The sequence below is a fragment of the Oncorhynchus mykiss genome, chromosome 5 (assembly GCF_057628025.1).
Source record: "Oncorhynchus mykiss isolate SJ-2025 chromosome 5, ASM5762802v1, whole genome shotgun sequence".
Classification (NCBI taxonomy): Eukaryota; Metazoa; Chordata; class Actinopteri; order Salmoniformes; family Salmonidae; genus Oncorhynchus; species Oncorhynchus mykiss.
The window spans coordinates 1,482,105-1,498,599 of NC_143026.1; the positions used below are offsets into that span (position 1 = coordinate 1,482,105).

At 41.3% G+C, this 16,495-nt stretch overlaps 1 protein-coding gene across 11 annotated transcripts in view; it reads left to right on the forward strand.

Moving 5' to 3' along the window:
* LOC110524930 (interleukin-11 receptor subunit alpha) overlaps positions 1-1,777 on the forward strand; it is a 65,033-nt gene extending 63,256 nt beyond the window's left edge. For 4 of the 11 annotated variants that reach the window (XR_016495814.1, XR_016495813.1, XM_036976611.2 and 1 more), the window contains one exon: positions 261-1,777. Coding sequence is in view for 3 of the 11 variants with exons in the window: in XM_036976611.2 (XP_036832506.2) it covers positions 261-530 (270 nt within the window). In the remaining 8 variants the exon portion in view is untranslated. The remainder of the gene's footprint in view (positions 1-260) is intronic. The other 7 variants (XR_016495815.1, XR_016495811.1, XR_016495808.1 and 4 more) reach the window with 5 other exon arrangements.
* Positions 1,778-16,495: the final 14,718 nt, after the last annotated feature.

Below are 16,495 nucleotides of genomic sequence, written 5' to 3' on the forward strand. Positions count from 1 at the left end.
TTTACTCCTCCTCTCCTCCTCTCTTCTTTCCTCCGCCTCTCCTCTCCTCCTCCTCTCCTCTCCTCCTCTCTTCTTTTCCTCCTCCTCTTCTCTCCTCCTCTCTTCTCTCCTCCTCTCTTCTTTCCTCCTCCCCTTCTCTCCTCCTCTCTCCTCTCTTTCCTCCTCTTCTCTCCTCTCTTCTCTCCTTCTCTCTTCTCTCCTCCTTCCTCTCCTGTTCTCTGCAACTTAACTTCCCTCCTCCTCCTCCCTTCTCTCCTCAGCCTAGGTTGGCCCCTCCTCTCCACCAGGCCATACCTCTACCAGCTGTCTGCAGCGTCCACAACACACTACCCACAACCTACCAGGAGACTCATCACGCTACCCACAACCTACCAGGAGACTCACCACGCTACCCACAACCTACCAGGAGACTCACCACGCTACCTACAACCTACCAGGAGACTCACCACGCTGCCAACAACCCATCTGGAGTGAGTGCTTGGCCTGGTCGCTGCCTGCCGATAGACAGACATGATGGACCGACTGACTGACTCCTCCCACTGGAGTTCAACCTCTTCTGATTGGCTGTGGGCCTCAGTGACAGTACAGCACCAGTAAACATGAAGTCAAAGGAAGGAGGGATTAGTATCTGTCTGTCTCCTCCCCTGACTGACTGACTGAACAAGGTTCACATTGTATTCCTGATGATGGTCCTTTATTACTCGTGACTAATGGAATGCTGAAAGAGGAGAAGAAGAAACAGAGTTTTCCAATTTTCTAAAGCAAAAGGCATTACCGATATATAGACCGGTTGGCAATATAGACAGGTTATAAACAGGTTATAAAGAGGTTATAGACAGGTTGTGGAGAAGTTATAGACCGATTGGCAGTATAGACAGGTTATAAAGAGGTTATAGACAGGTTGGCAGTATAGACAGGTTATAAAGAGGTTATAAAGAGGTTATAGACAGGTTGGCAGTATAGACAGGTTATAAAGAGGTTATAGACAGGTTGGCAGTATAGACAGGTTATAAAGAGGTTATAGACAGGTTGGCATTCTCTTAACCTCAGCAGAAAAAGGGAAGGAACACTCTGCAAGGCTACTGCTATTGGTCAGTGGTTGAGAAAGAGGAGTCCTGTCATTTCCATGCTGACCAGTCACAGACAGTGTCAGGACGATGTCATTACTTAATGTGTGTATGTGGGTAGCTTGAGGTTACATTGGTCTGGGAACAGTTATCCTCTCTCCCGACCCCGACCAGACGTAATGTGGCCCCACCAACCAGCATGACATCAGTTCTCCTCCGTCCCGTTTCCCAACATCCCACAGCGTTATTCTGCTCTAAATGACAGTGATAGTGATGTTATTTGTTGGTTTCTTTACATCGCTGTGTAGTCATGGGAAACACAAGGTGTCTTTACTTAAAGAGTTAAAGCCTCGCTGGGTGTCTTTGAGGACTGCAAGGTTCTCTCCAGCTAGTACCTATGCATGGATCCTGTTGAAGCTTCTTCTGTGTTCTATCTTAACCAACAGAGTTAAATGTAGTTCATGTATATATTCTGTTGTTTTTAGAGGCTGTTCCACTGTGCACCATTCCCCAGTCAATGATATGAAGCTCTAATGCACTAGATGTCCCAGTGTGTTTGTTCCTATACATCCCAATTGGCACCATGTGCCCTAAATACAGTGAGCTCTAAAATAAATGGGACAGTGACATTTTTATTGTTGGATGCATTTGCTATTTGTTTTGGTTGTGTTTTAGATCATTTACCCAATAATAATGAATGGTAAATCATGCATTGTGTCATTTTGGAGTCACTTTTATTCTAAATAAGGATATAATGTTTCTAAACACTTCTACATACATGTGGATGCTACTGTGACTACAGCTAGTCCTGAATTAATCCTGAATAATAATGAGTCAGAAAGTTAGACACAATATTATACTTTTTTTTTTTATTGTGAGAGAATGTCTATCCAAGATGTTCTCAGAGGAAGTCAACCATTTCCATAACATACTGAATCCTACAGCTGTCACCATTCAGTTTCCATAACATACTGAATCCTACAGCTGTCACCATTCAGTTCCCATAACATACTGAATCCTACAGCTGTCACCATTCAGTTCCCATAACATACTGAATCCTACAGCTGTCACCATTCAGTTCCCATAACATACTGAGTCCTACAGCTGTCACCATTCAGTTCCCATAACATACTGAATCCTACAGCTGTCACCATTCAGTTCCCATAACATACTGAGTCCTACAGCTGTCACCATTCAGTTCCCATAACATACTGAATCCTACAGCTGTCACCATTCAGTTCCCATAACATACTGAATCCTACAGCTGTCACCATTCAGTTCCCATAACATACTGAATCCTACAGCTGTCACCATTCAGTTTCCATAACATACTGAATCATACAGCTGTCACCATTCAGTTTCCATAACATACTGAATCCTACAGCTGTCACCATTCAGTTTCCATAACATACTGAATCCTACAGCTGTCACCATTCAGTTTCCATAACATACTGAGTCCTACAGCTGTCACCATTCAGTTTCCATAACATACTGAGTCCTACAGCTGTCACCATTCAGTTTCCAAAACATACTGAGTCCTACAGCTGTCACCATTCAGTTTCCATAACATACTGAATCCTACAGCTGTCACCATTCAGTTCCCATAACATACTGAATCCTACAGCTGTCACCATTCAGTTTCCATAACATACTGAGTCCTACAGCTGTCACCATTCAGTTTCCATAACATACTGAGTCCTACAGCTGTCACCATTCAGTTCCCATAACATACTGAATCCTACAGCTGTCACCATTCAGTTCCCATAACATACTGAATCCTACAGCTGTCACCATTCAGTTCCCATAACATACTGAATCCTACAGCTGTCACCATTCAGTTTCCATAACATACTGAATCCTACAGCTGTCACCATTCAGTTTCCATAACATACTGAATCCTACAGCTGTCACCATTCAGTTCCCATAACATACTGAATCATACAGCTGTCACCATTCAGTTCCCATAACATTCTGAATGCTACAGCTGTCACCATTCAGTTTCCATAACATACTGAATCCTACAGCTGTCACCATTCAGTTTCCATAACATACTGAGTCCTACAGCTGTCACCATTCAGTTCCCATAACATACTGAATCCTACAGCTGTCACCATTCAGTTTCCATAACATACTGAAGCCTACAGCTGTCACCATTCAGTTTGAGCATCAGAGCCGGTGTAGTACAGCTCCAACACCCTGCTACAGCTCCAACACCCTGCCACAGCTCCAACACCCTGCTACAGCTCCAACACCCTGCCACAGCTCCAACACCCTGCTAGAGCTCCAACACCCTGATACAGCTCCAACACCCTGCTACAGCTCCAACACCCTGCTAGAGCTCCAACACCCTGCTAGAGCTCCAACACCCTGCTAGAGCTCCAACACCCTGCTACAGCTCCAAGGTCCACAGAGACACATTACCCAGCACACATAGTATTTTGGGAAAATAATGGTTTAATCCAGTCTCTTTTTAACATATAGCAATATTAAAATAAATGATTTAAAACATAAAATAGTTACAAAGTCAATAAATAATATTTTAACAAATAAAATGCTACAATTAATATTGCATTAGTACACATTGTAAAAACCAGCTGCGATAATTTCAGTTGATGCAGAAAGACAATGGACATGGTAGATATTTTACCATTATGCTCTTCTCTAAGACAATGTGTAGAGCTGCTTGTCCTTACAAATGGTAAATATATACATCCTGCTTGTCCTTACACATGGTAAATACATTCATCCTGCTTTTCCTTACACATGTTAATACATCCATCCTGCTTGTCCTTAGATATGGTAAATACATTCATCCTGCTTGTCCTTACACATGTTAAATACATCCATCCTGCTTGTCATTACACATGGTAAATATATACATCCTGCTTGTCCTTACACATGTTAAATACATCCATCCTGCTTGTCCTTACACATGTTAAATACATCCATCCTGCTTGTCCTTACACATGTTAAATACATCCATCCTGCTTGTCCTTAGATATGGTAAATACATTCATCCTGCTTGTCCTTACACATGGTAAATACATTCATCCTGCTTTTCCTTACACATGTTAATACATCCATCCTGCTTGTCCTTAGATATGGTAAATACATCCATCCTGCTTGTCCTTACACATGTTAAATACATTCATCCTGCTTGTCCTTACACACGGTAAATATATACATCCTGCTTGTCCTTAGATAAGGTAAATACATCCATCCTGCTTGTCCTTACACATGTTAAATACATTCATCCTGCTTGTCCTTAGATATGGTAAATACATTCATCCTGCTTGTCCTTACACATGTTAAATACATCCATCCTGCTTGTCCTTACACATGTTAAATACATCCATCCTGCTTGTCCTTACACATGTTAAATACATCCATCCTGCTTGTCCTTACACATGTTAAATACATTCATCCTGCTTGTCCTTACACATGTTAAATACATCCATCCTGCTTGTCATTACATATGGTAAATATATACATCCTGCTTGTCCTTACACATGGTAAATATATACATCCTGCTTGTCCTTACACATGTTAAATACATTCATCCTGCTTGTCCTTACACATGTTAAATACATCCATCCTGCTTGTCCTTACACATGTTAAATACATCCATCCTGCTTGTCCTTAGATATGGTAAATACATTCATCCTGCTTGTCCTTACACATGGTAAATACATTCATCCTGCTTTTCCTTACACATGTTAATACATCCATCCTGCTTGTCCTTAGATATGGTAAATACATCCATCCTGCTTGTCCTTACACATGTTAAATACATTCATCCTGCTTGTCCTTACACATGGTAAATATATACATCCTGCTCGTCCTTAGATATGGTAAATACATCCATCCTGCTTGTCCTTACACATGTTAAATACATTCATCCTGCTTGTCCTTAGATATGGTAAATACATTCATCCTGCTTGTCCTTACACATGTTAAATACATCCATCCTGCTTGTCCTTACACATGTTAAATACATCCATCCTGCTTGTCCTTACACATGTTAAATACATCCATCCTGCTTGTCCTTAGATATGGTAAATACATTCATCCTGCTTGTCCTTACACATGTTAAATACATTCATCCTGCTTGTCCTTAGATATGGTAAATACATTCATCCTGCTTGTCCTTACACATGGTAAATACATTCATCCTGCTTTTCCTTACACATGTTAATACATCCATCCTGCTTGTCCTTACACATGTTAAATACATTCATCCTGCTTGTCCTTACACATGGTAAATATATACATCCTGCTTGTCCTTAGATAAGGTAAATACATCCATCCTGCTTGTCCTTACACATGTTAAATACATTCATCCTGCTTGTCCTTAGATATGGTAAATACATTCATCCTGCTTGTCCTTACACATGTTAAATACATCCATCCTGCTTGTCCTTACACATGTTAAATACATCCATCCTGCTTGTCCTTACACATGTTAAATACATCCATCCTGCTTGTCCTTACACATGTTAAATACATTCATCCTGCTTGTCCTTACACATGTTAAATACATCCATCCTGCTTGTCATTACATATGGTAAATATATACATCCTGCTTGTCCTTACACATGGTAAATATATACATCCTGCTTGTCCTTACACATGTTAAATACATTCATCCTGCTTGTCCTTACACATGTTAAATACATCCATCCTGCTTGTCCTTACACATGTTAAATACATCCATCCTGCTTGTCCTTAGATATGGTAAATACATTCATCCTGCTTGTCCTTACACATGGTAAATACATTCATCCTGCTTTTCCTTACACATGTTAATACATCCATCCTGCTTGTCCTTAGATATGGTAAATACATCCATCCTGCTTGTCCTTACACATGTTAAATACATTCATCCTGCTTGTCCTTACACATGGTAAATATATACATCCTGCTCGTCCTTAGATATGGTAAATACATCCATCCTGCTTGTCCTTACACATGTTAAATACATTCATCCTGCTTGTCCTTAGATATGGTAAATACATTCATCCTGCTTGTCCTTACACATGTTAAATACATCCATCCTGCTTGTCCTTACACATGTTAAATACATCCATCCTGCTTGTCCTTACACATGTTAAATACATCCATCCTGCTTGTCCTTAGATATGGTAAATACATTCATCCTGCTTGTCCTTACACATGTTAAATACATTCATCCTGCTTGTCCTTAGATATGGTAAATACATTCATCCTGCTTGTCCTTACACATGGTAAATACATTCATCCTGCTTTTCCTTACACATGTTAATACATCCATCCTGCTTGTCCTTACACATGTTAAATACATTCATCCTGCTTGTCCTTACACATGGTAAATATATACATCCTGCTTGTCCTTAGATAAGGTAAATACATCCATCCTGCTTGTCCTTACACATGTTAAATACATTCATCCTGCTTGTCCTTAGATATGGTAAATACATTCATCCTGCTTGTCCTTACACATGTTAAATACATCCATCCTGCTTGTCCTTACACATGTTAAATACATCCATCCTGCTTGTCCTTACACATGTTAAATACATCCATCCTGCTTGTCCTTACACATGTTAAATACATTCATCCTGCTTGTCCTTACACATGTTAAATACATCCATCCTGCTTGTCATTACATATGGTAAATATATACATCCTGCTTGTCCTTACACATGGTAAATATATACATCCTGCTTGTCCTTACACATGTTAAATACATTCATCCTGCTTGTCCTTACACATGTTAAATACATCCATCCTGCTTGTCCTTACACATGTTAAATACATCCATCCTGCTTGTCCTTAGATATGGTAAATACATTCATCCTGCTTGTCCTTACACATGGTAAATACATTCATCCTGCTTTTCCTTACACATGTTAATACATCCATCCTGCTTGTCCTTAGATATGGTAAATACATCCATCCTGCTTGTCCTTACACATGTTAAATACATTCATCCTGCTTGTCCTTACACATGGTAAATATATACATCCTGCTCGTCCTTAGATATGGTAAATACATCCATCCTGCTTGTCCTTACACATGTTAAATACATTCATCCTGCTTGTCCTTAGATATGGTAAATACATTCATCCTGCTTGTCCTTACACATGTTAAATACATCCATCCTGCTTGTCCTTACACATGTTAAATACATCCATCCTGCTTGTCCTTACACATGTTAAATACATCCATCCTGCTTGTCCTTACACATGTTAAATACATTCATCCTGCTTGTCCTTACACATGTTAAATACATCCATCCTGCTTGTCATTACACATGGTAAATATATACATCCTGCTTGTCCTTACACATGGTAAATATATACATCCTGCTTGTCCTTACACATGTTAAATACATCCATCCTGCTTGTCATTACACATGGTAAATATATACATCCTGCTTGTCCTTACACATGTTAAATACATCCATCCTGCTTGTCATTACACATGGTAAATATATACATCCTGCTTGTCCTTACACATGTTAAATACATTCATCCTGCTTGTCCTTACACATGTTAAATACATCCATCCTGCTTGTCCTTACACATGTTAAATACATCCATCCTGCTTGTCCTTACACATGGTAAATACATCCATCCTGCTTGTCCTTACACGTGTTAAATACATCCATCCTGCTTGTCCTTACACATGGTAAATACATTCATCCTGCTTGTCCTTACACATGTTAAATACATCCATCCTGCTTGTCCTTACACATGTTAAATACATCCATCCTGCTTGTCCTTACACATGTTAAATACATCCATCCTGCTTGTCCTTACACATGTTAAATACATTCATCCTGCTTGTCCTTACACATGTTAAATACATCCATCATGCTTGTCCTTACACATGTTAAATACATCCATCCTGCTTGTCCTTACACATGTTAAATACATCCATCCTGCTTGTCCTTACAGATGGTAAATATATTCATCCTGCTTGTCCTGACACATGTTAAATACATCCATCCTGCTTGTCCTTAGATATGGTAAATACATCCATCCTGCTTGTCCTTACACATGTTAAATACATCCATCCTGCTTGTCCTTACACATGGTAAATACATCCATCCTGCTTGTCCTTACACATGTTAAATACATCCATCCTGCTTGTCCTTACACATGGTAAATATATCCATCCTGCTTGTCCTTAGATATGGTAAATACATTAATCCTGCTTGTCCTTAGATATGGTAAATACATCCATCCTGCTTGTCCTTACACATGTTAAATACATCCATCCTGCTTGTCCTTACACATGGCAAATACATTCAACTTGACTCATTGATGCCCCCTGCAGGTCAGGGCTGCAGCACTTCCTCCATCACCAACAGATTATGAGAAAGACAGAAACTACTAGAAGTTAAGATCAAAAAATATGAACCTATTAAAGTAATGTTTAAAAGGTGTCACTCTAAAACAAATCATCCATGGACTATATAGATAACAACAGATCTTAACACAACAACAGCCCTAACAGACCCCATCGTGCACCTGGACTTCCCCACACTTTCCTAGAAACATACCATGCTATTAATACGTCATGGCCTAATGTACTACACCATCACTTAATATCAGGCAGCAACAGGAGACTCCATCCAATAAGAAACACTTATAGTGTACTGCTCTGTTCCCTAGAACCTTCAGCTTCATAATGTACTGCTCTGTTCCCTAGAACCTTCAGCTTCATAGTGTACTGCTCTGTTCCCTAGAACCTTCAGCTTCATAATGTACTGCTCTGTTCCCTAGAACCTTCAGCTTCATAATGTACTGCTCTGTTCCCTAGAACCTTCAGCTTCATAATGTACTGCTCTGTTCCCTAGAACCTTCAGCTTCATAATGTACAGCTCTGTTCCCTAGGACCTTCAGCTTCATAATGTACAGCTCTGTTCCCTAGGACCTTCAGTTTCATAATGTACTGCTCTGTTCCCTAGGACCTTTCAGCTTCATAATGTACTGCTCTGTTCCCTAGGACCTTCAGCTTCATAATGTACTGCTCTGTTCCCTAGGACCTTCAGCTTCATAATGTACTGCTCTGTTCCCTAGGACCTTCAGCTTCATAATGTACTGCTCTGTTCCCTAGGACCTTCAGCTTCATAATGTACTGCTCTGTTCACTAGGACCTTCAGCTTCATAATGTACTGCTCTGTTCCCTAGGACCTTCAGCTCCCCCATTGGGTCGAGGAACCATCCTCTTCTGGGATGGCAGCATAACCTGTGAAGTTTAGACAGACAGACACACATATTACACGCACATATTACACACATATGGCACGCACATTTTATACACGTATATTTGTTGACATGTATATTCTGTATTATGTATGTATTTCTTAGTTCTAGATACTGCCTTAGCAGGTCTTACCGTCACAGTCCAGAGGTTGTGTTAATTGATGATGCCAATAATGTACTTGTACATCATTGGATCAATCAGAAATATAACATGTAACATAATATATAATATAACATTAAACCTAATATATATAACATATAATATAACATAATATAACATATAATATACTATAACAAATATTATAACAAATAATATATGAGATATAATATAACATAATATTAAATACAGCATATAATATAACACATAATATATAATATACCATATAATACATAATATAACACATATAATATGTAATATACCATATAATATACGACTGATTGTTGTCCTACGGACAGAGTCTCCCACCTCAGCTGTAGATCTCTGCAGTTCATCCAGAGTGATCATGGGCCTCTTGGCTGCATCTCTGATCAGTCTTCTCCTTGTATGAGCTGAAAGTTTAGAGGGACGGCCAGGTCTTGGTAGATTTGCAGTGGTCTGATACTCCTTCCATTTCAATATTATCGCTTGCACACTGCTCCTTGGGATGTTTAAAGCTTGGGAAATCTTTTTGTATCCAAATCCGGCTTTAAACTTCTTCACAACAGTATCTCGGACCTGCCTGGTGTGTTCCTTGTTCTTCATGATGCTCTCTGCGCTTTTAACGGACCTCTGAGACTATCACAGTGCAGGTGCATTTATACGGAGACTTGATTACACACAGGTGGATTGTATTTATCATCATTAGTCATTTAGGTCAACATTGGATCATTCAGAGATCCTCACTGAACTTCTGGAGAGAGTTTGCTGCACTGAAAGTAAAGGGGCTGAATAATTTTGCACGCCCAATTTTTCAGTTTTTGAATTGTTAAAAAAGTTTTAAATATCCAATAAATGTCGTTCCACTTCATGATTGTGTCCCACTTGTTGTTGATTCTTCACAAAAAAATACAGTTTTATATCTTTATGTTTGAAGCCTGAAATGTGGCAAAAGGTCGCAAAGTTCAAGGGGGCCGAATACTTTCACAAGGCACTGTATATAATATAACATATAACATATAATATATAATAATATATAATTGAACATAAAATGTAACATAATATAACATATAATATAACATAATATAACATATAATATAACATAATATAACATATAATATAACATAATATAACATATAATATAACATAATATAACATATAATATAACATAATATAACATATAATATAACATAATATAACATATAATATAACATAATATAACATATAATATAACATAATATAACATATAATATAACATAATATAACATATAATATAACATAATATAACATATAATATAACATAATATAACATATAATATAACATAATATAACATATAATATAACATAATATAACATATAATATAAGTTAATATAGCACATAATATAAGATAATATATAATATAACATAAAATATAACATATAATTAATTATAACATACAATATCATATATAATATAACATATAACAGAGTCAATAGACCATTTATTTTGGTATTGCCCTCAGGTAGCCTGTTTCTGGTCTCAGGTTCAGGAATGGCTGAAAATGCAGAGCATTGATCTAAAACTGACCCTAGAAATAGTACTAAGAGATCTGGAGAGACCGGGTCAGTCAATTAGTAATATACTAATACTCTTAGTAAAAGTATTTATCTTCAACTCGCAATCTATGGATTCTATTCGATTAGATAGATTGAAACATCACAGCAAAGTTGAAAGATATGTGTTGCGTAGAAACACGAAGTGGGTGGCCAGCAGAGATAGATGGGACGGGCTGAGGGTTGGTATGTGGAACTGGAGATAGATGGTATGGGCTGAGGGAAGCTGAGGGTTGGTATGTGGAATTGGAGATGGATGGGATGGGCTGAGGGAAGCTGAGGGTTGGTATGTGGAATTGGAGACAAGTGGGAGTGGAGTTGCTGTGTGAGAGAGAGAATGATGGTCAAAAGATAAAGGAAAGAAAATTTTAAATAAATCATAATAAAAGTACATTTGAATGACACTAAGTGGCAGTGTTTTTACAACTACTGGCGGTTTGCCTGAGGCTGATGCCGTGCAGTTGTTGGTACACATGCATATACACACACTCTCATTCAAATAAACACATATTGTACAAGAACACACATATACATGTAATAGTGCCAGACATGCACACAAACATACAGTCGGCATTGCTGTTATGATTTTAGTTGTCCTTGAAGTCCTTTGTTTAAAAATAAATATAATATTTTTTTTGCATTGTTGTTTGCTGTTTTCTTCGGTCTTTTCCTTTTTGTCTTTAGTTCATTCTCTTGGTTGTTGGTGCATTGGGGGGTTCTTGAGGGTGGGGGTTCATTCTCTTGGTTGTTGGTGCATTGGGGGGTTCTTGGGGGTGGGGGTTCATTCTCTTGGTTGTTGGTGCATTGGGGGGTTCTTGGGGGTGGGGGTTCATTCTCTTGGTTGTTGGTGCATTGGGGGGTTCTTGGGGGTGGGGGTTCATTCTCTTGGTTGTTGGTGCATTGGGGGGTTCTTGGGGGTGGGGTTCATTCTCTTGGTTGTTGGTGCATTGGGGGGGGGGGGGTTCTTGGGGGTGGGGGTTCATTCTCTTGGTTGTTGGTGGTTCTTGGGGGAATTTAGTTATTTATTTTCTTCCCGGGGGGTGGGGGGGCTGTGGGAGGGGTCTTGAATGGTTGAGAGACAGCTATTGGGGAACTGTGGGGGGGATCTTGGAGGGTGCGGGTTTCACTAGATTGTAATCATGAAAAAGGAAACTATGACATATATTTTAGATCCCTATCATGCACACGCACCCTCAAACATAAGGATGGCTGTATTGTTTGTCCTTCATGTTCTAATACTTTAATGTTACCCCTTCCTTGTGTTTTTAGTAATAAATCATTATAAAGGACTGAATATCAGCCATTGTCTTTGAATGAAAGGCAAATGTCAGCACAATGGAGCTCGCTGATGATCTTTTAAAGTTGATCCTTAGCATGGTGGTGATAGATGATGATGATACGTAGTAAATGGTTTTCCATTGTTGCTAGGGATCTATTTACCGTAGCTAAAAATCTCCCTAATCCCCAGAAACACTTACTACACTTTGTAGAAAGACCGATGGCTACACATCACTCAAATGTAAACTTGCATACTTGCTACGTCTCGAACGCTACCCCCAGAGGTATAGCACCACAGTCGTTGTATAGATGGTAAGAGCAGAGCAAGTTTTTGAAAACAGCTTACAGACATTTTCCTAATATTTGAGACTTGTTAGAGTTTTTACCTGAAATTGTAACATTCTGAAATTGTCGCAATAGCGGAAACCTATCCTCCCCACAAAAACATGTAAAATGTAGATCATACAAATAGGACATGTTTTTCATTTGTAACATTGTGTGGTAATCTCAGAGGTAGCACCAAACAATCCCTTAAAGTACTACTTAAGTAGGTTTTTGGGGGTCTCTGTACTGTAATATACTATTTTATATTTTTGACAACTTACTATTACTCCACTATATTCCTAAAGAAAATAAGGTACTTTTTACTCCATACGTTTCCTCTGACACACAAAAGTACTCGTTAAATTTAGAACGCTTTGCAGGACAGGAAAATGGTCTAGTTCACGCACACATCAAGAGAACATCCTTAGTCAGCCCTACTGCCTCTGATCTGGAGGACTCACTAAACAGAGAACATCCCTGGTCATCCCTACTGCCTCTGATCTGGAGGACTCACTAAACAGAGAACATCCCTGGTCGTCCCTACTGCCTCTGATCTGGAGGACTCACTAAACAGAGAACATCCCTGGTCATCACTACTGCCTCTGATCTGATAGACTCACTAAACAGAGAACATCCCTGGTCATCCCTACTGCCTCTGATCTGGAGGACTCACTAAACAGAGAACATCCCTGGTCATCACTACTGCCTCTGATCTGATAGACTCACTAAACAGAGAACATCCCTGGTCATCCCTACTGCCTCTGATCTGGAGGACTCACTAAACAGAGAACATCCCTGGTCATCACTACTGCCTCTGATCTGATAGACTCACTAAACAGAGAACATCCCTGGTCATCCCTACTGCCTCTGATCTGGAGGACTCACTAAACAGAGAGCATCCCTGGTCATCCCCTGCCTCTGATCTGGCACACTCACTAAACACACATGCTTCATTTGTAAATGATGTCTGTGTTGGAGTGTGCCCCTGGCTATCAGTAAATAAAAATGTAATTAAATTTAAAAAGTGTCAATGTAGAAAACTGCCTGTTCAAATTCTGCACCAGATGGAACATGCGGGCATTGATGGTCTGACAGAAAAAAAGAAAGACAATGAAGGATACATGGAAAACCACAATTTAGGTTTTCCTTATAAATACAGATTAATCACACATATAGTTTAACATATACTGTATGTGCAACACAGTCTTACCTCACTTTCCAGCTCCATATTTGGACCAGTTCTGTTGAGATCCTGAAAAAAGATGTTATATGTGCCGATTCTAGACAACAGCATAAATACATATTTTCCTCCCCAAGCCTCTGCAACTCCTGGAAACATATACCTGTAAGTGTACTGAGATATATACATGGATCAACCTGACAAGATTACAAACATACATTTGTTTATATCAGTAGCTGCTGCACCTGTTGGTGTGGTGGTTGTGGAGGCTGCCCCTGCTGGTGTGGTGGTTGTGGAGGCTGCCCCTGCTGGTGTGGTGGTTGTGGAGGCTGCCCCTGCTGGTGTAGTGGTTGTGGAGGCTGCCCCTGTTGGTGTGGTGGTTGTGGAGACTGCCCCTGTTGGTGTGGTGGTTGTGGAGGCTGCCCCTGCTGGTGTGGTGGTTGTGGAGGCTGCCCCTGCTGGTGTGGTGGTTGTGGAGACTGCCCCTGCTGGTGTGGTGGTTGTGGAGGCTGCACCTGTTGGTGTGGTGGTTGTGGAGGCTGCCCCTGCTGGTGTGGTGGTTGTGGAGGCTGCACCTGTTGGTGTGGTGGTTGTGGAGGCTGCCCCTGCTGGTGTGGTGGTTGTGGAGGCTGCACCTGCTGGTGTGGTGGTTGTGGAGGCTGCCCCTGCTGGTGTGGTGGTTGTGGAGGCTGCACCTGTTGGTGTGGTGGTTGTGGAGGCTGCCCCTGCTGGTGTGGTGGTTGTGGAGGCTGCCCCTGCTGGTGTAGTGGTTGTGGAGGCTGCCCCTGTTGGTGTGGTGGTTGTGGAGGCTGCCCCTGTTGGTGTGGTGGTTGTGGAGGCTGCCCCTGTTGGTGTGGTGGTTGTGGAGGCTGCCCCTGTTGGTGTGGTGGTTGTGGAGGCTGCCCCTGTTGGTGTGGTGGTTGTGGAGGCTGCCCCTGTTGGTGTGGTGGTTGTGGAGGCTGCCCCTGCTGGTGTGGTGGTTGTGGAGGCTGCACCTGCTGGTGTGGTGGTTGTGGAGACTGCCCCTGTTGGTGTGGTGGTTGTGGAGGCTGCCCCTGCTGGTGTGGTGGTTGTGGAGGCTGCACCTGTTGGTGTGGTGGTTGTGGAGGCTACCCCTGCTGGTGTGGTGGTTGTGGAGGCTGCACCTGCTGGTGTGGTGGTTGTGGAGACTGCCCCTGCTGGTGTGGTGGTTGTGGAGGCTGCCCCTGCTGGTGTAGTGGTTGTGGAGGCTGCCCCTGCTGGTGTGGTGGTTGTGGAGACTGCCCCTGTTGGTGTGGTGGTTGTGGAGGCTGCCCCTGCTGGTGTAGTGGTTGTGGAGGCTGCCCTGCTGGTGTGGTGGTTGTGGAGACTGCCCCTGCTGGTGTGGTGGTTGTGGAGGCTGCCCCTGTTGGTGTGGTGGTTGTGGAGACTGCCCCTGTTGGTGTGGTGGTTGTGGAGGCTGCCCCTGCTGGTGTAGTGGTTGTGGAGACTGCCCCTGTTGGTGTGGTGGTTGTGGAGGCTCCCCCTGCTGGTGTGGTGGTTGTGGAGGCTGCCCCTGCTGGTGTGGTGGTTGTGGAGACTGCCCCTGTTGGTGTGGTGGTTGTGGAGGCTGCCCCTGCTGGTGTGGTGGTTGTGGAGGCTGCCCCTGCTGGTGTGGTGGTTGTGGAGACTGCCCCTGTTGGTGTGGTGGTTGTGGAGACTGCCCCTGTTGGTGTGGTGGTTGTGGAGGCTGCACTTGCTGGTGTGGTGGTTGTGGAGACTGCCCCTGTTGGTGTGGTGGTTGTGGAGACTGCCCCTGTTGGTGTGGAGGTGGAGGATGCAGATTTTATTTTATCAGGGATCCGAGGAGTTTCCTCTACATGAGGCATCAGGTGATCAGCGCTTATGTCATCATCTAGTTTGCCCCTTGTCCTCTGCACTCATGTTGACTTATACAGTTGAAGTCGTAAGTTTACATACACCTTAGCCAAATACATTAAACTCAGTTTCACAGTTCCTGACATTTGATCCTAGTAAAAATGACCTGTCTTAGGTCAGTTTAGATCACCACTTTATTTTAAGAATGTGAAATGTCAGAGTGATTTCAGCTTTAATTTCTTTCAACACATTCCAAGTGGGTCAGAAGTTTACATACTAGTATAGTATTTAGTAGTATTTGGTAGCATTGCCTTTAAATTGTTTAACTTGGGTCAAACATTTCGGTTAGCCTTCCACAAGCTTCCCACAATAAGTTGGGTGAATTATAGCCCATTCCTCCTGACAGAGCTGGTGTCAGGTTTGTAGGCCTCCTTGCTCGCACATGCTTATTCAGTTCTGCCCACACATTTTCTTTAGGATTGAGGTCAAGGCTTTGTGATTTGAAAATAAAAGAGAGCCGCACACTCTAAGAGCTCAGATGCAAAAATTTAAAACCAACGTTTTGACAGCCAAGCTGTCTTCATCAGAGTATAATCACAAACACTGCGGGATGACTCGTTTATATAGTGTCAAAAGACACAGGTGTCTGTAATCATGGCCAAGAGTGGCCTAATATCATTGGTTAATAATCAAATATTAAAATGTCATACAAAGAACAGCATACAAACAACAAATGGATAGCATACGATCATAGATTAATTTAACTACACAAGTTTACAAACAATTACAATGGCAAAGTCACAATAGTCACAAGAATGTCTTCAGATCA